The sequence below is a fragment of the Rhinolophus sinicus genome, chromosome 18, assembly GCF_057876585.1.
Source record: "Rhinolophus sinicus isolate RSI-liver-muscle chromosome 18, RSI-T2T, whole genome shotgun sequence".
Taxonomy (NCBI): Eukaryota; Metazoa; Chordata; class Mammalia; order Chiroptera; family Rhinolophidae; genus Rhinolophus; species Rhinolophus sinicus.
The window spans coordinates 110,739,847-110,763,152 of record NC_142518.1 but is presented as its reverse complement, the minus strand read 5'-3'; the positions used below and the strand labels follow the sequence as shown (position 1 = coordinate 110,763,152).

General features: G+C 54.5%; 1 protein-coding gene across 5 annotated transcripts; it reads left to right on the top strand.

Moving 5' to 3' along the window:
• On the top strand, nucleotides 1–23,019 carry PDZD4 (PDZ domain containing 4). Of its 5 annotated transcripts, none has more exons than XM_019755146.3 (8): nucleotides 1–619; nucleotides 16,195–16,430; nucleotides 17,501–17,591; nucleotides 18,087–18,185; nucleotides 19,136–19,198; nucleotides 19,623–19,724; nucleotides 20,030–20,140; nucleotides 20,314–23,019. In XM_019755146.3, exons 1-8 carry the CDS (start codon nucleotides 560–562, stop codon nucleotides 21,853–21,855), a joined length of 2,304 nt encoding a protein of 767 aa, XP_019610705.3. In that variant the 5' UTR covers nucleotides 1–559; the 3' UTR covers nucleotides 21,856–23,019. The 5 variants fall into 5 exon arrangements, with proteins under 5 accessions (XP_019610705.3, XP_019610704.3, XP_019610707.3 ...); XM_019755145.3 differs by having other exon boundaries at nucleotides 16,195–16,448; XM_074323380.2 differs by lacking the exon at nucleotides 1–619 and adding an exon at nucleotides 16,737–16,982 and having other exon boundaries at nucleotides 16,195–16,448.
• The last annotated feature ends 287 nt before the right edge of the window (nucleotides 23,020–23,306 follow it).

The window sequence follows — 23,306 nt, the reverse complement described above, 5'->3', positions numbered from 1 at the left end:
GGCCGGAGGACTAGCGTCGAGAGTGCCGGAAGCGCGACCGGACGAGGCGGGAGCGCGGGCGCGGACCTGGCCGCGGGTGGGGGCCGCCGCCGCCCCCCAGCCAGCGGGCCGGGCCGCGGCGCCGAGCGCGAGGGCCGGGCTCCCAGGGCCGGCGGCCATGGGCAGGAGCCGGAGGCGGCAGCGGCAGCGGCGGGCCCGGCGGGCGGGGAGGCGCGCGGCCCACGGCCCCTGACGCCCCCAGCGGCCCGGCGCGCCCCCGCGCCTCCTGGGGGGCCGTAGCCAAGCAACGCCTGGCGCGCCTGCCCATCCCCCGCTGCCCTTTTTTTCCTGGCCGGGTGTGAGGGAGCATGCCCGCGCCTGGTCTCTGCCAGCTAAGAGTTAACCCGAGGGGCGTGGAGCTGCCCCTCCCTTAGGGGCGTGACCCCCCTCCCCCGCTAGGCGGCCCGCCCCCCGCGCTAGGGTATGGCACCCGGCCCGGGCCCGGGACCCGAGGTCCCGCGCACGGACCAGTGAAAGGCGTTTTCCCGTTCCCGCCCTCCTTCCCTCGCCGGCCAGCACCATGGGATGTAATATGTGCGTGGTTCAGAAACCGGAGGAGCAGTACAAAGTGATGCTTCAGGTAGGGCGGCTCGGCCGCTGGGGCGGGGGGCGTGGGTGCCACCTGGTGAAGAAGCTAGCCCATGGGGAGGTCCTGGTAGAGCCGGGGCCGCAGATGTGGGAGGGCTGGAGGGCTCGAGAGGAAGAGGTAGGGAGCCATCCTCGCCCTAAATCTCTGCGGCTGCTGGTTATTGGTGCTCGATGGGAACCAGTCACAGATGGGAACTGCGTGGGGATGAGGGTGCGGGGCGCATCCTTTGGGCGCCTGGAGTAGATTGCAACGCGAGCCTTGGGTCGCGTTGGACCAGGTTGGAAGTAGGGCTCGGGCCGAGTCCCGCGCGCTTGCACCCCGGGCCTGGGAGCCAGGAGGCGCGGTGCTGCGGCCGCCAGCGCGGGTTGGAGGTTGCATAGCAACGGGCTCTGTTCCCTGCGCAAGCTCGCCCCGCTGGACCCAGGGTAGGGGCAGGGAGCCGGGTGCCGGCGGCGGGGGAGTGGGGGCGGTCAAATCCAGGTCCCCGCGGGACAGGGGTGCAGAATCGCCCAGACGGCCGGAGGCCCCGCCGACGCCTGGCGTGGTTCGGGGTACTAATCCCGGCACCCACTCTCTGCTCCAGCCATGCCCAAACGGTGGGCTTCCAGGCCTTGGGTGCCTCGGGTGAGCGGCGGCCGCCGGGGTCAGCGGGGTGGGCCGTCCGCGGGCGGCAGTGCCTGACTTACTGTCTGTCCCGCTGGGCCTTGGGGGGTATGGACCGGGCGGTGAGTGGCTGGGAGAAAGAGATACCCGGCCACGCGCTCGGGCCCGGAAATCCAGCTCCAAGGCTGGGAGCCGGGCTTCCTTGCCTGTGCGTGGCGTGACTTCGTGAGTGTGTGCCTGTGCCCTGTCTGTGTGCGCGGAGGCTCCTGCGGTCCCGCGTGTGTGTACTTTCTGTGTGCGCTGAGAACTGTCTAAAGAAATGTCCCAGATGACGTGGCTTGAGACGCCCCCAGGGCTAAGTGGAGGGAGTTCAAGGTCAGAGGGAGTCGGAACCCAGGGACAGACCGGGCGCAGACCAGGTATGCGCTTCAACTGTTTATTGGTAAGGACTGGGGAGCAAGTGCAGGCCGGAGCTGTATTGGCTGGCGGAATGGGGTCTCCTTGGAAGAACAGGGGGAACCCCTATAGGCATCAGCGGGGGCGTGGCGAAGGGAAGAATAAGTGCATCAGGGGATTGGGGAGGCAGGGGAAGCGCCCAGCATTTGTGCTGGGAGCCTAGTTCCTCTGGCCCTGGGGGAAGGGGCAGGAGGGAGAATCTTGCCCCTAGCCTGGCGGCGCTCTGGCTTCGCTCTCCCGGAGTCAGATCTTCAGGGCACGTGGAACCCTCCACTTTTCCCGCTCCTTGCCCTCCGTCTTCTTTCTACCATTCTCGCCCCTCCCCCTCGTCTCGATCCTGGCCGTTGCCATTGCCTCCTCCTGGGATTGGGTTCCCGAATGACCCAGGCTGGGACCAACAGGCAGTCCTGTGGAATCCCATCCTCATTGCTTCCTTTCTTGGAATCATTTCATCAAAAGGCAAGCGGTTCCAAAGCGGTAGGCTCCGGATTTTGCCAGGGAGAAATTGATGTAGTACTTTATTTCAGGCCGGCCTCATGGTGATATGTGAAAAGTGGAGGGTAACCTGCGAGGCACTACAGGCCCGAAATGAGCCATGTTTGGGAGGTGACACTGTGGTAACCTTTGGGGCTCCCCATAACAGTGGGGTAGGTGGCACAGGTCCGGCTGGGATTGCTTTCAGAGGGGGCTCCATGTCAGAGGAGGGCTTGAAGGGAAATTTCTGGGCCAGATGTTTCTCCTTGAGAGAGTGCCCCAAGGCCTGGGCTAGCAGGACCCCAGGAGGCAGGCTACCCGACCCCTGCTGTTTCCTGGGAACGCGGCTTTCTTTTAAAGCTCCTGTGGAAGTTTGGATAGAAGGGGAAACTGGATGCAATTTTAAAAGGAACCATCCTTTAAAAATAAGGGAAGACAAAAGAAGATTGAATTTTTAAAATCTAGAAAGCAGAGAAAAGCATTCGCTATCAAAGATGACCCCATTTTGGGGGGCTGGAGTCGCTGGCACAGCCAGGAGAGCTTCTGCCCTGAGCCTCTTCTCAGAGAAGGAAGCTTTTGTCCCAAAAGACCGGTCAGCTTCCAGGACCCCCTGCTTGTCCCCAGTGCTCCTTAAACATTGGTGCTCCCCCAGCTTCAGTGGCATTTCTCCCTGTCTCCTCTGTACCCGGGGTGGCCTCTGCACCTACCCCAGAGTAAATGACACCACGGAGAGACAGGGCAGCCCAGAGAAATGGACTTGGACAACTACACCACTTGCCACGTGACTTCCTTCTGCCAGAGTTCCCTGGAGCCTCTTCCTAGATCCCCAGAGGTCTCTGACCCCCAGGTTAAAAGCCCCCAAATCTCTATCCTAGCCTTGAGTTCTAGGAACTTTTCTCCTGATAGCTCACGGGCACTTAAAAAAAACCCTACAAATTTATTGAGATACAGCTCGCATACCCTTGTAAAATGTACAATTCAGTGGTTTTTAGTATATTCAGAGAGTTGTGCAACCATCACCAATACCTAATTCCAGAACATTTTCCTCACCTTAAAGAGAAACTCGGGGGGTGGCTGGTTGGCTCAGTTGGTTAGAGTGCAGTGCTCTTAACAAGGTCGCCGGTTCGATCCCCGCATGGGCCACTGTGAGCAGCACCCTCCACAACTAGATTGAGACAACCGCTTGGCTTGGAGCTGATGGGTCCTGGAAAAGCACACTTAAAAAAGAAACCCGTACCCATTTCCACCCACACCTCCCAGTTCCTGGCACCCACTCATCTGCTTTCTGTCTATGGATTTGCCTTTTCCAGACATTACATCTAAATAGAACTATATGATATGTGACCTTTTGTGTCAGGCTTCTTTCATTTATCATAATGTTTTCAAGGTTCATCCATGTCACTACTAAATTTCTTTTTTGTTGCTGAGTAATATTCCCTTATGGCTATACCACATAGTATTTATCTATTCATCTGTTGACGGACATTTGGGTTGCTCCCACTTTTTGGCTATTGTGAACAATGCTGCTGTGGGTGTACAAATATCTGTTTGAGTCCCTATTTTCAATTTTATTGGGTATATATGCAAAAATGGAGTTGCTGGATCATATGGTAATTATGTTTGATTTTTTCAGGAGCTGCTGAACTGTTTTCCACAGGGGCTGCACCATTTTACATTCCCACCAGCCGTGTTGTAAGAGGGTTCTAATTTCTTTACTCCTTCCCCTAAACATTTTTTGACAGTAGCCATCCTACTGTGTGTGAGGTGGTAGCTCACTGTGATTTTGATTTGCATTTTTGATGGCCAAATGAGGTTAAAGATCTTTTCATATGCTATTGGCTATTTGCATATACTTTCTGGAGAAATTTCTATCTTTATGACAGTACCACACTGCTTTTACTATAGCTTTGTAAGAACATGGATGTCTTTCCTTCTGGGTCTTAAAATTTCCTTCACTGATGTTTTACACTTTTGTTAAATTTATTCCTGAATATTTTATTCTTTATGATGCTATTGTAAGTGGAATTGTTTTCTTAATTTCGTTTTCATCTTTCTCATTGTCACTGTATAGAAATACGATTGATTTTTTTTGCGTATATATATTACAATAAACTGCACATATTTATTTTAATTTTTTCCTCCTTACTACCCCAGAAGAAGCTTTCTTTTTATTATTAGTTTCAGGTGTACAAAACAACATAGTGGTTAGACATTTACACCCCTCACAAAGTGATAACCCCAACTAGTCTACTACCCATCTGACACCATACATAGCTATTACAATACCATTGACTATATTCCCTATGCTGGACTTTACATCCCGTAACTATATTGTGACTACCAGTTTATACTTCCTAATCCCCTCCCCTTCTCCCCATCGCCCAACCCCCTTCCCATCTAGTAACCATCAGTTTTTTCTCTGTATCTATGAGTCTATTTCTGTTTTGTTTGCTCATTTATTCTGTTCTTTAGATTCCATATATAAGTGAGATCATATAGTATTTGTCTCTGTCTGACTTATTTCATTAGCTTAATATTCTCCAGGTTCATCCACGTTGTTGTGATTTTTGTATATTGATCCTGTATCTTGCAACTGGAACCTTACTAACCTTATTAGCTTTAACAGTTTTTAGTGGATTCTTCAGGATTTTCTATATATGGGATCATGTCATGGGCAAATAAAGATAGTTGTTACTTCCTTTTGTACTTCCTTTCCAATCTGGATGCCTTTTCTTTTTCTTTTTTCTTGCCTATTTACTCTGGCTAGCACCTCCAGTACAATGCTGAATAGAAGTGGACATTCTTGCTTTGTTTCTGATGTAAGAGGAAGCTTCTAGTCTTTCACCAATGAGCATGAGGTTAGCTGTTGGGTTTTCATAGATGCTTTGAATCAAGTTGAGTAAATTCCCTTCTATTCTAGTTTGAGTGTTTTTATCATGAAGGGTTGTTAGAATTTGTCAAATGCCTTTTGTGCAGCTATTGAGGTGATCACGTGGCTTTGGCCCTTTTATTCTACTGATCTGGTCCTATCACAGCAGCAAGTCCACTCCAGCTGCACTTCTATTATCCCGGTCATGTCTTCCAAGGGTAGGTGCTGGAGTTGGGGGGGATGAGCTTGAAAAATGTGGATAGGACCCTGAGTAGCGGGGCTAATGCATGTTGAGTTAGGAATGGGAAGGAGCCAGGTTACAAAGGGGGAAACGGAGGAAGTGAGCCACCTAGCACCACAGCACAAAACGCCTTCCATGTGTTCCTACTTGCCAGGCCTGTGTCCTCTCTCATGCATCTAATCCACTCGGCACTGTTGAGCTTCTTTCTCTGCTTTTCCTGTCACTCCAGTCTTCTTGAGCTTGGTACCCCTTCTCTGACTCCATCACATGCTGGCTGGCAGGCTTGGCATAAAGGGGGGGGTCTATGTGACAAAGGAAATGGCTCCAGCCCACTCCACCCATTTCCTGCATGGCCCCCCCAGACCTTTGCTCTTTTTTCAGCCTGGACCACAGTGAAGATAAGGGAGTCAGTATTGCCTGTCTTCTCCCCTCTGGCCACCTGAGCAGAGGCTAAAGGTCACCTCTCCAGTGCTTTTGGTAGTCCCCCAAGCATTCTTCCGTCTGGCACCTACGTGATGAGCCCCCACTGGGCCAGCCACCATTCTGTGCTGGGGATCCTGCTTGGAACTTCACACACGCCTTGTCCCCTCCCCCTGGGGCCTCTGTACAATGAGGAGGGAGACTGACCATGAACAAGCAGGCAACAGTGAGGGAGAGAGAAGGGCCAGTCTGCTGCTGAGAGCAGGGTGGAGGCCCGTGGGCCCGCCTCCATCCCCTCCATGGCACTTTCATGGCTACCTGGTGTTCTCCCACTTGAGTGGGGGCTTCTTTTGAGCAGGGCTTTGGTCCTGTCATTGTGTATGCAGTAGGCCCTCTGGAAATGAAATTATTGTGGAGGCCATAAATGGGGCACTGAATTCCAATAGCTGTTATCAGCACGAACTTTGCCATTATCCCAAGATGTTAAAATGCCCTTCCTCCCTTACCTAATTCCTGAGAACTGTCTGAGCCATTGATAGAAAATTCTAGAAAATGCAAACTAATCTATAGTGATAGAAAACAGATCAGAGATGAGTGGAAGGGAAGGGATGACGGGCATGGGGACACTTGGTGATGATGGAAATGGTCACTATCTTTTTTTTCTTTTTATTAGTGTCAGGTGTACAAAACAGCATAATGATCAGACATTTACACCCCCCACAAAGTGATAACCCCCCGCAAGTCTGCTACCCCTCTGACATTGTACATAGGTATTATAATACTGTTGATTATATTCCCTGAGGTACTTTACATCCCATGATTACACCTATCTATCATCTATCTATCTATCTATCTATCTAATTGAAATGGTCACTATCTTGATTGCGGTGATGGTTTCACAGAGGTGGGTGTGTGTGTGTGTGTGTGTGTGTGTGTGTGTGTGTGTGTAAAACTTCGAACCATACCCTCTAAATATGTGCAGTTTATTGTATGGAACTTATACCTCAGGAAAGCTTTAAAAACAAGAAATACAGTACACACACACACACACACACCAAAGGACAAAAAGCAGGTGAGAGCACTTAGCCCGGCACCAACTCTAGTGGCTCTGAGTTGTACCTTCTTTCTACCTCAGGTCTCTGCAGGGAAGACAGTGCTGTATGCTGATATTGAATGGCTCACTGGTTCAGTGCCTCAGTTTTCTCACCTGCTAAATGGGAACAAAGGGTATATGCCTCCTGGGGTCATTGCCATGGTGAAATCAGCAGCATCAGAACTGGGTCCCCTGGGATCTCATTTGGGTAGGGGAATGGGGGTTGCTGCCATCAGGCCATTCATTAAGTTGGTTGTTAAGACATTGAAATTGGATGGAGAAGGCTGTACTCATGGACGTGTCACAGTTAATGTCCAGTGACAGAGGAAGGTCCAGTATTATTCTGAGGGGTTTCTTTTTTTTAAATTTATTGGGGTGACAATTGTTAGTAAAATTACATAGATTTCAGGTGTACAATTCTGTATTACATCATCTATAAATCCCATTGTGTGTTCACCACCCAGAGTCAGCTGAGGGGTTTCTAATGTGAAAGAAAGGGGAGAAAAAACAGGAAGAGGAGCCCTGAGTTGTGAAGAAGGGTAATGGATAAGATTAGTTAGGAAGGAGATGGAATCAAGCCAAAAGAGGAAAGACTTGAAAAGTGGGGCTTTGGGGTTGGCTTTGTGATGTGACAGGTATCGCCCCTCTTCGTAGTACAATCTGCCTCTTCCTCATACTCGTTTTGAGCAGTGGAAACAAAAAGCACTCCATAAAGAATATAGTTTTGATTATTGCTAGATTGGATTGTGCCCTAGGGCCAGCCACTTTAGCCCAGAGGTACGTGGGAGTGGGAGGGTTTTTAGTTGTCTGGGAAGCTGTGAGTGAGCACACACCTGAAGGTTGGTCTTTTTTTTTTTTTTAATAATTGTTTTATTTTTCAGTAACAGTTGACCTGAAGGTTGATTTTTTTTTTTAAATAATTTATTTTTTAAATTTGTTGGGGTGACAATTGTTAGTAACATTACATAGATTTCAGGTGTACAATTCTGTATTACATCATCTATAAATCCCATTGTGTGTTCACCACCCAGAGTCAGTTCTACTTCCATCACCATATATTTGATCCCCCTTACCCTCATCTCCCACCCCCCACCCCCTTTTTTTTTTGATGATGACCTCAGGAATTGCTTTGCTTTTCACCCAGGCGCTGTGGGGCATCCCTGCTGCTCTCTCCAAAGGACTTCAGAGGTGCCAGAGAGGCAGGGTGCAGGGCAGGCTGCAGGGCAGGCGCATCAGATTTCAACAGACTGTGGTTCGGCACCACCCACCACTCAGCAACTTTGGGGAGGGAGGAGGGAGGAGAGAGACCCTTTTTGGTGTCTGAACCCCGTTCAGGTGTGTGTAAGTCCTCCCTGATTCCTTGAGGGGGGTACTCTGGGACAGCACGAGGTCACGCTGGGGTCCTTGTTAAACTATAGGATCTGACTGAGGGGGTCCAGGGTGGAGCCTGCGATTCTGCATTTCTCAGACGTTCCCAGGCCATGTGCTTGCTGCTAGTCCTTTGGACCACAGTGAGTAGTGAGGACCTCGGATGGGTAGGAACATGAGTTAAATCAATGAAGCCCCAAATCACATCAATATGACTTAGGAAGTGAGTTCGTTAAAAATAAGAAGGGAGGCCTCACCTCAGACCTATCAAATCAGTTTCTAGGGGTCATTGCCCAAGTAGGGTCCTAAGGGACATAATCTGTTCTTCCATGCCACTTGTAGTAACTGACCCTCCTTTCCCATCATCTACACCCTGACCGACATACAGGCAGCTCACGGGCACCCGGACATACACCACCCCTAAACTACTAAAAAGACCTTGGAGATGAAGACCTCCCATGCTTCTCTTGCTCCTGTCCCTGGGCAGAAAGGCTGGGCACAGAGTTACAGCGGTGGATGGTATGGCTTGTTCAGCAAGCCTCAACTGGGGGCATGCCATTCCCTGGGCCTATCTATCACATGGTGATGGAGTGTGTTGCTGTGTCCCTGCTAGAATTCTTACAAATGAAGGCAAATTTCAGCCACCAGTGCAATTTATTCAGGCAAGGATCGCCCTTGGGTGGTAAAACCATTAGATAAAGGTTGTTGGGGAATAGGGTATTCACAGGGTCTCAAGGTATTACACCAGATTACTTGTACATTAGGAAGGGAAAATGCAATGTTGCAGCCTCCACCTTGACCACGTGATCAAAGCAAGCAAGCCTCCCAATAGGACAGCCTGGCCCCAGTGCCTCCTGATATTGGGGTGGGGGTGGGGGGAGAAGGACGTAGCAACTTGTTCAAGTGTTTAAGCTGAATCTTAGGGCAAATCTAGACTCTGGGACGTTCTACAAGGCAGCTGCCCTGGAAGAGGTCAATGTCATGAAAGTAAAAAAAAAATATAAAGTGGATAGGTTTTTCTAGAGTAGAGGAGACTAGAGATAGACATAACAAATAAATGTAATGTGTGTGGTCCTTGATTGGATCCTGGATCAGAAAAAAAAAAGCTATAAGAGCATAAGTGGTACAATTAGAGAGAGGTGGAGGTGACTTATCTGCTAAATCAATGAGCAGAAGGGTGTTGTGGTTTCCCAGGGAATGGGAGTGTTGGTGTCAGCGTCTTGCTTTTGAAAGTATGTGTAGAGGAGATGGGGCGGCAGAATGTGCATTCTGGGGAGATGTGGGTGAAAGGCACACAGGTGTCTGTGGTTAGGTGTTGCAATGTTCCTGTGCATTGACAATTTTCAAAATCCAGAGTTGGGAAGACCTGAATGAGGACTTCCGTTGGGCCACTGAAAGGACAGGAAAGCCAAGAGACTGCTCTTCGCTGACTTAGGCAGGGCTGCCCCTTCTCTGGGCTTTCTTCGCCAGTGCTCTGTTAGGAGGTCCCCAAAACACTTGTCTGGGCCGGGGAAGCCAGACACAGATGTGTCCAAAGTGTCCCCTGGACACTCCTGACTGCAGAGCTGAGAGCCAGCCAGGGCAGCGGGTAACTTCCGGTTTCTGTTCTCTCCTAGCTTCAGTTTCCTAATCTGCAGAGTGGGGTTAGGAGACTCATAACGTAGCAGCCATGGGCACCCCTAGCAATTATGTACTTCACCACCTCCCGTTGGCCTTGCCTCACATGAGTGAAAGGGCCTTCCTCCTGCCTCCCAAAGAGTTGCAAGCCCTGCGGGACCCCCAGTCACCCAGGCCAGACTTCTCAACCTTCCCCTCCCTCCTGCTCGCCTGCCCAGATTCCAGATCAGAGCATTTGGGAAGCATAGCGAGCGTCTCCCACTGGAGCCCCGACTAGAGCTGCCCCAGGCTCCCTAAGGCAGGGCTTGAGCACCTGCCCCTGCCAGGGGTAGGGGACGACCCGCACCCTTGGGAGACACGGGAGACACCACGCGCTCTTTGCGCTCTTTGTCTGCCGCTCCCGGCGGGGGCGGGAGTGAGCGCTCCTAGGGCCCCGCCCTCCGCCTTCGCGGGCCCCGCCCTCCGCCTCCGCTGGCCCGCTGGTCCTCCCTCGGGAGGGGCTGCGGGGTTGGGGGGGAAGCTGTGCTTTCCCCAATGCCCACCTGGCCCCTCCCCAATCGCGACTGCCCAGTGAGCTTTACCGCTTTGCTTTCATCTGTCCCTGTGTCTCTCCTTCACCTGCCACTGGCGTCCCTTTTCCTGCCCCTGTGTTCCCCTCGCCTACCTCCAATGTCCGCCAGGCCTCCTCAGGGTGTTTCCCTCACTGTCTGGCATTATGAATTTTTTCCTCCCATCATCAGTATTCAGACGCGCACTCAGATGCCACCTGTCTCCCCCCCCCCCCCCCCCGGGGATGAGAGTCAGGTCCCCCAGGGCCGGCCCTCAGCACAGAGCAGCATTTAGTAGCCCATGGCCCAGACTCCGTTTCCGGTACAGCCTCTGATCTGATGCTCCACCTGCCCCCGCCCTTGCTCACCTCCAACACCCTTGATTGGCAGAATGGTCTTCCCACACCCGTCACGACTCCCTCCAGATCCCTCCTTTTGAGCTTGGCTTTAGCGAGGGCCCTGCTCCCTCTGTGTCCTGTCCTCTCCACCCCAAGCTGCTGAGGAGGGGTCGCACCCTAGGGGCTTGGCTTGCATTGAGATACTAGGGTGGGCATTGCGGTGCTGGGTGGGGATGGGCTCCCTCTGAAGTCAGACCTGGGGATCTGGGTCTCGTTGGTTGGTACCTAGGGGGTCAATAGGTACCTTCCATTATGGGGCTTCCTGTCCCCTTTTTAAAATAATTTAAAAACTTTTTCAATTACAGCTAACATAGAATATTACCATGTTTCCCCAAAAATAAGCCCTAGCCGGACAATCAGCTCTAATGTGTCTTTTGGAGCAAAAATTAACATAAGACCAGGTATAATATAATATAACACCCTGTCTTCTTATAGTAAAATAAGACCAGGTCTCATATTAATTTTTGCTCCAAAAGATGCATTAGAGCTGATTGTCTGGCTAGGGCTTATTTTCGGGGAAACATGGTATATTACTTTCAGGTGCACAACATAGTGATTAGACATTTATATCACTTACGAAGTGATCACCCCGAAGTGATCACCCCAGTAGCTCTAGTGTCCTCTTCTGCTCAGACCCTGGGCTGGGGAGACAATCACCCACACCTTGGCCACCCACAGATCCTTTCTGCAAATGCAATCCTAGAGATAGCCAGTGGGGGTGGGATGGCGGATGGTGTGAATGGGGGGGTGTTGGCCTAGGCCTGCTCTGGGCCTGACGTCCACTGAGGCTAACTGGCCCAGCCCCATGGCCAGGCCCTTCTCCAGCTTTCCACAACGACCTCCCAGTGCGCCCTGGCGTGGGCGTGGGGTCCTGTTGGCCAACTCACCTAAGGGCTGGGTGGCCACAATTCATCCCCCTCACCTTCCAGGCAGGAGGTCCTGGGGAGGAGGCTCTTCTCCCACCTAGAGCCCACAGCCCAAGGTCCCCCTCTACCCGCTTTACCTTCTCTGGGACCCCAGGCTCCTGGGAGCTGCCCCTTTGGCAGGATACCTGAGCACGAAGTTGAAAGCAGTGAAGGGAGAATGCAGTGCCTCCTGAGCCTCCTCAGATCAAGTCTGGATGTGAAGTCTGATGTGACTTCATTGCCACTGCTCTCCTTTAATTGGCACCCAAGGGGCCTGAGCCCAGAGGCTGCAGTCTGAGCCTCGCTGCTGAGGACCCAGGAGCACAAACCAGCCAACTGCCATGGTCTGCGGGAAAACAAAAACTCAGAACGGATCACAGGCTACATTGTTTTTGTATGTTTTCTCTGGTTATAAAAGTAATGCTCATTGGAGAAAATCCTGTAAAGAACAAAAGTACTATCTCCCAGAGATAACCACTGTGAATATTTTTCCATTTTCACGAATTTCTTTCTAGTCTCTAAAGAAAGCATGGTGTAATATTTGATACATACGTACATACCAGTGAATATACATAACACACACCCATGAAAAACAGTTTTCAAAGCCCTGAGAGCCCGCCCCCTACACCCTCTGAGCTAACTCATTTACATTTGTGGCAGCACGAAGCGCCAGCACACCCCCTTCCCTGCTTCCTTCGCCCAGGCTGCCTCCCACTTCCCGAGATCCTCACTCCTCCCAGAAACCTCAGACTTCCATTGCCCCCGCACAATGATTTTATATATTCTTTCCAAGCCTTTTTCCATAAGCATATTTTATATGGTAATCATCATAGTTCACGTGTCATTTTATATCTTTGGGAAACAGACTTGTTATTACAAGACTGTGGTAGACAGAGTTGCGATTGCTGTAAAGTTTCTGGCCTTAAAAATAATACTGGTACCTCAATGAATTAAATATAGGATGATCGTATGGCTCAGCGGTTCCACTCCTAGGTGTATGTACCCCAAAGATTTGAAAACGGACTCAAACACGAAGTCAGGGACTTGTACAGGAATGTACCCAGCAGCATGAGTCACAGGAGCTAAAGGGTAGAAGAAACAACCCAAATGTCCGCCTACCGTTGAAGAAACAAAATGGTCTGTCCACACAGTGGAATATTATGGAATGCAATGGAATATTATTCAGCCTTAAAAGGAAGGAAGTACTGATGCTTGCTGCCATATGGATGAACCTAGAAACCCTGCTAAGGAAAGATGCCAGACACTCAGATCCATATTGTAAGATTCCATTTATATGAAATGTCCACATGGACAGAAAGGCGATCGCTGGGGGCTGAGATGAATGTAGAGCGGATGGGTGGGATGTCTTCTTTTTTGGGGGATGAAACTGTCCTGGAATTAAATTGACATGATAATTGCACAACACAATGTGAATACACTAAATGCCACTGAATTGTACACTTTGAAGTGGTTTAAGATGGCAAATTTTGTGTTGGGCATATTTTGCCACAATAAAAATAATGTTGGAAGATAAATTGAATTGTCCCAAGAGAGGCAGTTTTGCACTTGATGGAGGAGACATTTTTTTTTTTTTAAGTTTTCTGACAGTGGGCTCATCCAGCAGGTATCACTCTCCCTGAACCGGAAGTGCTCCTGGCCCACCCTGGGTCCACATGGAGTGTGTTCCTAACCCTGGATTCCTTCTGGATATATGAAGTAGCAAGAGCTCTGCCCTCAGATGCCCCTGTCTGGTAGGGGTGACAGACATAGAAGTAGATCTGAGGGCCATCAGTGCCTGGGAGGTCCTGGGGGTCCCTTGGGGTCTGGCTTCCCCTCTAAGCTGTCCTCTGGCCCAGCCTGGGCCTCGCACAGCCATCCTGAGCCTTTGACTTCCAGTGGGCACTCTCAATCTGAAATCGAGGTGTGGTGTGAGTGTATTAGGTGTGAGCCTCCAGAGCCTGATGTAAATTAAGTCACAAGTCATGGCTTTGAAACTACCCCACATGTTTGGTCTACCAGGGTCCCAGGTGTTCACTGGGCCTTCCGTGGCTCCCATACACAGGCACTGGGGCAGGGCCTCACCGTGCATCTGCTTGCCAGCGAGCGTGGCCAGGATGGACACGCCTGGGCACCTGGCCTTGAGTGGGTATAGGTGACAGGAGGGGGACAGGAAGCGATGAGCCAGGTGCCAAGAACACCCACATCTATTGCTCCAATCCACAGAAGGAAGAATGTGTGAGGGGTCAGCTGTAAGAGTCGGGGTAAGAAAAAAAAAAAGAGTCGGGGTAAGAAAGTGATGTCCTCATCAAATGAGTAGTTTACCAAAGTCTTGGGATGGAGACAAGGGACAATGACACAGGCTGACACTTAGTGAGGCGTGGGGAGGGGACGAGACAGACCTGAGGTAAAATGGTTCAACACAGGGTCATAGGCCCACCTCCACTGCCACCAAGCCCTGCGCCTCAGTCACACAATCCATTAACCCCGGACCACCGCACTCACCCACCCCAACACACGCTCTACCCCCACAACTCAGCCAAAGCCCACTCACATCCCCACCCCCTCCCACACCCCTATTTCCACCCCACATAGGTACCCCCCTCCCACACCCTCAGAGCCCCTCCTACGTAGAGGAAGGAGGGGGCGTCTCCCAGCTTCCTGGCTGAGCCTGCTCTCCATTCCCTGCACTCGTGCTGCCCCCCACCAGGCCTGAGATACTGTGGCTGCTCAGGGCTCCCTCTAGCTGCTCTGCGGAAACTCAGAACTCTGAAGGCACCTGACAGTTTTCTGTATTTTTCAAATGTTCTAAAATAAACCTGTTTCTTCTGTAATTAGACAAAATTGATTGACTAAAATATCTTTGCTGACCATGAAAAGTTTGGGGAGAGGGGAGACAAAAAGAAATGATTATCCACAGGGACATAATCACATAGTAGAAAGGGCATTAGGAGTCCCGTTGCTGAGAGGAGCCGTGGCTGTCCAGGTGTCCCTAGGACTCCCTGTGTTTTCCCGAGACAGCCTGCCTTTCTGGAAGGGGCTGGTCTGTCATGTTGCAGCTCAGAAGACAGCATTTTGCAGTTGGATTGGGCACCTCTATGCAGCACCCTGTCACCTTGACACACCCAAGGAGGGAGGTGGCAGTGTGAGGATGGGAAGATGTATGGCTCGGTCAAGCGGAAAAGGGCTCTCATTTGCCACAGCCGCCTGTGCTTCTGTGCCCTTGCCCAAGTTGGGGCCCTTCTCCCTCTCCTGCAGAAGCTCTGTCCATGGGTGGACGTTGGGTCCCTGGGACCTGCACTCTCCACGCTGACTGTCGGTGTTTCGCTTCCACCAGTCCCCCTGTCTTCCTGGCCCCCTCTCCCTTCCCCTGATGCAGGGCTGGTGCCACCTGCTCAGGGAGCCTTCCCTACCCAACCTTCTTAAGTGGCTTGTGGCTGGCCCTGTGCTTCCTTAGCAGCCGCTGCCCCCAAGGTCTGCTTAGCACCTGCTGGATGTAGCCATTTTGGGTGTCACCGCTAGTGTGTGACCCCTCCCCAAGCCCAGAACAGACTTTCCACAGCTGCTGAGTGAATTGAAGACCCTATACCATCCCCCTCTTTTATGAACTGCTACTTCCTGATTCTCCCTTACTGGTCCCATGACACACGCCCTGAATTCTGCTGCGTGTGTTCGGTCCTTAGTCTTCTTGCCTCCCTGCCAAGGAAGGCCTGGAGGTCGCAGTGTGTGCCGTGGGGTTCACTAGCTCGAAAGTGACTGTCCCAGGGCCCAAGGCAGGCAGGCTGCTGCAGAAATTAGGGGCTGGGCTGGGGCCAGCCTTCTGCTCCCAGTTGCCTTGAGGGCATGCGTTGGTCCACCCATCTGGGGCTCTGCCCTGGATCTCTGCTGGGAAGGCCCTCCATCCTCCGTTCACTGTCATCCTGCTGCTCTTCCCTGGAGGCTGCTCCAGTCCCACCTTCTCCTTAACCCCCAGCCCGCTATGGCCTCCTCCTTCCCTGCTCCCCACTCTGACCACTGCGCAGCTTGTCCTGGCTCATGATCTTGTCTTCACTTCCTTCATCCTGCTGAGCCTTGGTTTCCTCATGTGACAAATGGGTTGTCGGGGTCAGGATTTGGGGGAGAAGCACATCAGGTGCCCAAGAAATGGTGGTGGTTGTAAAGGCCACTTCTTTGGCTCTAGGCTACCTTGCAATGCCAGGAGGCTCCGTGTGTGTTGGCCTTTTCTTGGTGAGTCCCTCTCTATCCTTTACATCTTCTTACTCTAACCGACCCTCCTGCCAGAACCCATTTGTTGATGCCCATCAGGAGAGGAGCCAAGGGAACCCCGCAATCTTCCAGATGCTAGCTCTGGCCTGTGTTTCCCTGACCCGGTACACAGTGCCGGCAGTTTCTGGCCTTAGGGGCATGGCCCACCGATCCACAGACAGCACTGCGTGGGGACAGGGCTGACAAGTGGGGTTCAGCTGGGAATGAGGGTGCTAAGGGTAAGCAGGGATGAGGGTGGAAAACAGATTTCTTGGTTGAGCAGACTGGGGTACAGGTTGGTGGGTTCTCACAGGGGCGTGTCTCTGCCACAGGTAAACGGGAAGGAGCTCTCCAAGCTGTCTCAGGAACAAACCCTGGAGGCCCTGCGCTCCTCCAAGGAGCCCCTGGTGATCCAGGTGCTGAGACGAAGCCCCCGCCTCCGGGGGGACAGCTCTTGCCATGACCTGCAGCTGGTGGACAGTGGCACTCAGACTGACATCACCTTCGAGCATATCATGGCGCTGGGCAAGCTGCGCCCGCCCACCCCGCCCATGGTCATCCTGGAGCCGTACGTCCTGTCTGAGCTGTGAGTCGCCCTCAGGAGGGCCCCGGGCCCTGCCTTGAGAGAGGGCATGCCACCAGGGGCGGCCATCTCTACGCCACCCAGAAGCTACATTGCTGCAGCTCTGGGCATGGCAGGGAGACCCCAGCTGGCTTGCCCTCTTGGGCAGGAAGCAGGTTCCTTGGCCTCCAGAGCTGACTGTGGCACCCAAGGGCTCAGAAATCTGCAGGCCTCTAGCCTCAGGCTGGACACCAGCCGGGGCAGGGGCCAGGGGAGACTGACACATAGGCTCCCCGTTGTATCTACCCCCAGGGCCAAGGCAGGAGCATCCTGGGACCTCGCTGCTGGAAGGTTGAGGTCCTCAGCTCCTCCTCCTCCATCCTCTCTCTTCTGCCGTCCCATCGTCTTCTGCCTCACAAGCATCACCCCTTGAATCTTCTTGCATTCCTGTCTGTCTCATCCCTCTCCCTGCTCTGAACCTCCTCCATCTCTTCGGCTTCTTTCTTTGGCCCGCTCGGACGAAGGGCCTCTCATCCAGGCCTGGTGGCTCATGACTGTGTGAGCGCTGACTCATTCTGCTAGTCTAAACCCGGGCTGCAGGGAGGGGTTCCCGGGATCCCCTCCTCCACAGAGGTAGGCCCAGGGCCACCAGCAGCCAAGCTCGGACTCGGGGCAAGGAGGAGGGCACCGCTGGCAGTAGAGTGGGTCCTTCTCTGCTCCCCAGCAGTCCTCCAGGGCCTGGATAACTCCTGGGGGCGTTGCATGAGTGCTGGGTGGGAGGGGCAGGTAGTCTGGCTGGGGTGTGGTGTGGGACAGGCTGGGAGAGCTAGGCATGCCTGGGTTCTCAGTGCGAACCCCTGAAACCCCTGTACACTCCCGTTCAAGAACCATTCCTGGTCTATGCATGGATGCATGTAGTTCAGAAGGAGGGGGTTCTCAGAAGGAGGGTCCCCTGAGGGTGCACCCAGAGCAGGGCTCCATGCTGAGTAAATTGGGACTGGCCAGCCTGGGAGCTGGGGCTAGGGCATAAGAGGAACAGATGGCCAGCCTGACCCCTGCCCCCTTCTCCTGGGCAGCCCCCCCATCAGCCATGAGTATTATGACCCAGCGGAGTTCATGGAGGGAGGCCCACAGGAGGCAGATCGTATGGACGAGCTGGAGTATGAGGTGAGCCGGGCAAACAGGCCAGGCGAGGGCCGCCAGCCAGGCGAGGGTGCCAGCCCCAGGATGGCTGTCTGCAGCCCAGCTCGGGCCTGGCTCCTGCTGCCCCCAGGTGGCTGGGCCTTGTGGCCCTTCCCGGAGTGTGGCTGGTTCCTCAGGCTCACTGGCTAAGTCTGGCTGAGTCGGGGAGGGCACGGGTGAGGTCCTATGGTCGGTGTATGTTGGTGAGTCTGTGTTCTACATCTGTCTGTGTCCTGTGCGTCCCATGTGTCTCGATTGTGTCTTGGGCATTTCCTAGTAGGGAAGACCACTGGACATAAGCACCATCTGGTGATGGTAAGAGAGACCCTCCAAACCGGGGGCTGGAAACAGCTCATGTGAAGTGCTGCTGGGGTTAGGGCCAGGCCGTGGCTGCCGCCCCTGCTGCTCCTGCAGCATGGGTCCTTGCTCACTTCCTTCTTGGGCTTTCTTCCTCTGCTCCCCCCACTCCCCTTGTGGCAGGAGGTAGAGCTGTACAAAGCCAGCCACCGTGACAAGCTGGGCCTGATGGTTTGCTACCGCACCGATGACGAGGAGGACCTGGGCATCTATGTTGGAGAGGTATGAAGGTGGGGGAGGGGGGTCTTCTAGAAGGCAGCGGAGTCCCATGCCACCTATAAGTGTGCTAGGGCCTCAAAGCTGGACTTTGATGCCCATCTGTGTAGCACCAGGGAGGGGGCCAGGCGCCATTGTGGCAGGTGCTGAGGCGGGATCTGGCACACAGAGTGCCCATACCATCTTACACCCTCAGCCTCTCCACACTGCCCAGGCCTCAAAGGCTGCCTCTAAGGACCCAGCTGCCAGGCATAGGGCCTGCTTAGCATCACAGGGAGGTTGCCAGCGGGTGAGGTCAGGGCAGCCAATGGTTTCAGTGTATTTCCAGCCTGGCATCCCTTCCCAGCATACCTGTGGTCAGGGTGGCACAGGAGGCAAGACTGAGGCAGGATGAGATCCTGGCCAAGCTTTGTGCTCCCTCCCATGTCCTGCAGCCAGCCCTCCTGGTATTCACAGGGTCATTCTCCCCCACCTGGCTGTGCAGGTGTCTGTGTGTCTGCAGGAAGACGGGCTGCTCCCCTGCTGCCCTCTACACTCTAGCAGTGTCCTAATCAGGTTAACCTTCCTCTGACTATCCTACCACTGATGTTTTTTTGAGTACGGGAAGGTATCCAGCTTCCTGCATTTGCCTAGCCTCTGACACACAAAAGAACAGGCTTCCATGCAAAAGAGTGTAGGAGTGCCAACCTGGGCATGAGCATGGGGGTGTCAGGCAGAGGCTGGGAGCTTTTGGTCGGCAAGTTGGCAGCTGGTCTTGGGGAGGTGACTAGCCCCGGACCCATTGGTCTGTCCCTGCCTCCTGGAACTTGGAAGCTGCTGGCCTGAGCTGAAGAGGAGTAAGCAAAGAGCCTTGGATTTGCTTTGCTCCCCACCACCCCCAGGGTGAGGCTGCCCCTTCCTACGGAAAGGGCACCTTAGTGGAGGTGCCGAGTCCCCAGGATGTGTGTGCCTTGCAGGTGAATCCCAACAGCATTGCAGCCAAAGATGGCCGGATCCGCGAGGGAGATCGAATCGTCCAGGTGAGCAGGGCGGGCAGGCCTGACCGGAGGCCGCGCCAGCTGACCTACCCACTGCCTCTTCTTAGCTGATCCCAGTTCTGTGCTGCTAAGAGCTTAGCCTGGTGCCAGGCACCCTGCAGTGCTCAAAGCCGCGGCTACGTCTCATGTGCACAGCTGCCCTGGTGGCCCCGTGTACCCATGGGATCCGCTCTAGCACCTTGCCAATCTCTCCTCTCTGCCCCCCAGACATGAGCACACTTCCCACTCCACGCTGTCCTTTGAGCACATGTGCTTCTGCATGGGTCAGGCTGCCCTCTCCCGAGGCATCTTCCACTTCTTTCCTTCCTACCAAAGCGCAAAAGCCAGGCCTCGGCCAGGGTCCCCACTGAGCGCCCATGCAGAGCCAGCCCTGGGGTCCTTGTTGATTATCCCTCGCCTGCCACAGATAAACGGTGTGGACGTCCAGAACCGGGAAGAGGCGGTGGCCATCCTGAGCCAGGAGGAGAACACAAACATCTCCCTGCTGGTCGCCCGGCCTGAGAGCCAGGTGTGTGTGCCTGGCTGGGTGTCCTGGGTCCCCTGACATCGGGTTTTCTGTCTTGGAAACTGCTGATCTATAACAAGGACACAGACATGCCAACCACCTAGCACTGATGGACGGCCGGTGGTGTCCCAGGGCCCACTTCCTCTTCTGGCCTGTTACAGCTGAGTGGGCTGGGACCACTTCCTCTCTTGGGTTGTTGTCTTCACTGAGCCCAGGAGGCTGCGTATAGGACCTTGAGGCAATTGGAGGGGTGTCTGGGGAAGTCCTTAATGTAGTTGGGATAGCACAGCATGGGCCTGTCTCTGCAGCTGGCAAAGCGATGGAAGGACAGTGACCGGGATGACTTCCTGGACGACTTGGGCTCAGAGAATGAAGGGGACCTGCGTGTGCAGAAGCTGAAATCCCCCCCTGCCCAGCAGGTGAGGAAGGAGGGAAGGGCAGGTGGTGGGGAGGGCAAGCAGGAGGGGATGAGGAGGAGGGGCAGGTGAATGTGAAAGGTGGGCCAGACCCAAAAGCCCTTCTGATCCCCATCCTCCTGTGGCGCCCCTGCCGGTGGGACCCAGACTGAGTGGGGCTCATTTTTGTGTCCCAGCTTGGAAATGAAGAGGAGCAAGGGGCCCCCAGTGTGGGCCCAGGCCTGAGCAACAGCCAGGAGCTGGACAGTGGGGTGGGCCGGACTGATGAGAGCACCCGAAATGAGGAGAGCTCCGAGCATGACTTGCTGGGGGATGAGCCCCCGAGCACCACCAACACGCCCGGAACCCTGCGCAAGTTTGGCCTGCAAGGGGACGCCCTGCAGAGCCGGGACTTCCACTTCAGCATGGATTCCCTGCTGGCTGAAGGGGCCGGGCTGGGGGGTGGTGATGTCCCTGGCCTCACCGACGAGGAGTACGAACGCTATCGGGAGCTGCTGGAGATCAAGTGCCACCTGGAAAATGGCAACCAGCTGGGTCTCCTCTTTCCCCGGGCCTCTGGTGGCAACAGCGCCCTGGACGTCAACCGCAATGAGAGCCTGGGCCACGAGATGGCCATGCTGGAGGAAGAACTACGGCACCTGGAGTTCAAGTGCCGCAACATCCTGCGGGCACAGAAGATGCAGCAGCTGCGGGAGCGCTGCATGAAGGCATGGCTGCTAGAGGAAGAGAGCCTCTACGAGCTGGGGGCCAGCGAGCCCAAGAAGCACGAGCTGTCCGACATCTCTGAGCTGCCAGAGAAGTCTGACAAGGACAGCACCAGCGCCTATAACACGGGGGAGAGCTGTCGCAGCACCCCGCTGCTCACTGAGCCCCTGCCAGAGAGCCCCCTGAGGCGGGCTGCTGCTGGCAACTCCAACTTGAACCGGACCCCCTCCAGCCATCCTGTCGCCACCCATGCTAAGGCAGCTCCTCCACAGGGGAGCCCCTCCAAGTTCCGATCCCTCTCCCGGGATCCTGAGGTGGGGCGGAGACAGCACTCAGAGGACCGTGTCCGCCGCAGTCCCAAGACGGGGGTGACCCTGGAGCGTGTGGGCCCTGAGGGCAGCCCTTACCTCTCGCGGCGCCACCGAGGCCAGGAGAGCGAGCACTACCAGAGCTGTGTGCAGCTGGCCCCGCCACGTGGCCTGGAGGAGCTGGGTCAAGGTCCCTTGAGTTTGGCTGGTGGCCCTCGGGTGGGCGGAGCGGCGGCAGCTGCCACCGAAGCACCCCGCATGGAGTGGAAGGTCAAAGTGCGAAGTGACGGGACCCGCTATGTGGCCAAGCGGCCTGTGCGAGATCGCCTCCTAAAAGCCCGGGCCCTGAAGATCCGGGAGGAGCGCAGCGGCATGACCACTGATGACGATGCGGTGAGTGAGATGAAGATGGGCCGCTACTGGAGCAAGGAGGAACGGAAGCAGCATCTGATCCGGGCCCGGGAGCAGCGGAAGCGGCGTGAGTTCATGATGCAGAGCCGGCTAGAGTGCCTGAGGGAGCAGCAGAACGCTGACAGCAAGGCTGAGCTCAACATCATCGCCTTGAGCCACCGCAAAACCATGAAGAAGCGGAACAAGAAGATTCTGGACAACTGGATCACTATCCAGGAGATGCTGGCCCACGGCACTCGCTCGGCTGACGGCAAGCGGGTCTACAACCCTCTGCTCTCAGTCACCACTGTCTGAGCCACCTAAATGGGAGCCCGGCTGCTCCAGGGAGGGCCCTCTGCTCCAACCCAGGTCCACTGAGCCCCAGAGACCCTGTCCCCTACTCTCACTTAGAATCTAGTGTGTGTCTGTGTGTACGCACGTGTGTGCGCACCTGTCTCTGTGTGTGTGAGTGTGTGTACCAGATTTTGTTACCAGAGAGAAGCCCCGAGGAGAAGGGGTACCGCTTCAGCATTGTGCACGTTTGTGTGCGACATGAGCCCAGGCACATGCCACGTGCACACGCTCACACACACTCCTACCAGAGCTCTCCCAGTGGAGACAGGGAAGTTGAGCTGAAGGAAAAACAGCGAGGATTGTCCTAAGCACAAGAGAATGTCCTGCTTAGAGCTGAGCACAGCTTCTCCCCCTGCTGGGAGCCTCCGCTATTGTAGACAAAGGCAACCCTGATTTTTGTGGTTTTTCTCCCTTTCTGTGCTTGCCACTTGTTTTTCTGTTTTGTGGACCTGCCCTGGGGGCTGGCAGCTCCTTCAGACAGCCTGTCAAAGGTGGAACCCCCCTGTGAGGGCTGGGAAGGAAGTGGGTGGGGGGAAGGAAGCGAGGGAGGGCTGGGGGGGTTAGGGAAGGGGTGGGAGGGAAGGGAAGAATGGGAAGCAGCTTTCCTGCTGGCCTCCACTCTGAGGTGTGGGAACAGGGAGCTTCTGACATAGCTTTGGAGGCTCACCCTGGGGGCGACCTCCTCTAACCGAGGGAGAGCTGAGACTGGGGGGCCTGGGCCATGTCCATCCAATAAGAAATAACTGCGCCCGGGGCTGTGCCTGATATGCTGTGGAGTGTGGCTTCTCTTGAGGGGTGTGCTTAGCGTTCCAGAAGCCAAGCCCCAGGAATAGCAGCGGAAGACAAGACCTTGGGGCCAAGACCAACATGGAGTTGAGGGGGCAGCCTGGATCCCAGTGAGGGGTGTGACCGGTCAGCTGGGCTGAATGGGGAGAAGACGCCCCGGACCCCACTTTGCATGTGTGGACCGGGCAGCCCCCAGGGACTGGTGCATTTAATGAGAGCTGGCCTCAGGGCCCCGGGGCCCCTCTGGCTCAGAGCACCTCAGATTGGAGGCAGATAGGCTGTCCATCCCTGCTCCCCGCCGCTGTCAGGAGAATAAAGCAAGCTGCCTTTTTATGGTGACTCTTCGTCTGCTGTGTTCCTTCTCCTTCCTGCTGGGAGAGCAGGTGTCCGCTTTGGGGTGGAGTTGGAGTGGCGGAGAGGACAGGTGAGGACAGGGCCCGACTGAAAGCTCTGCCTCAGCTTTCTTGGTGTGTCACTGAAGACGAGCAAGGTCTTCTGACGTCAGTGTCTTGTGCCCTGGGAGGAGGCAGGACAGGGTCACCGCACCATTTCAGAGGTGTGACGCGGTCACAGGAGTGGTCCCCAGATGCAGGAAGGCTGGCGGAGGCATGGCTTAGGAAGGCTGG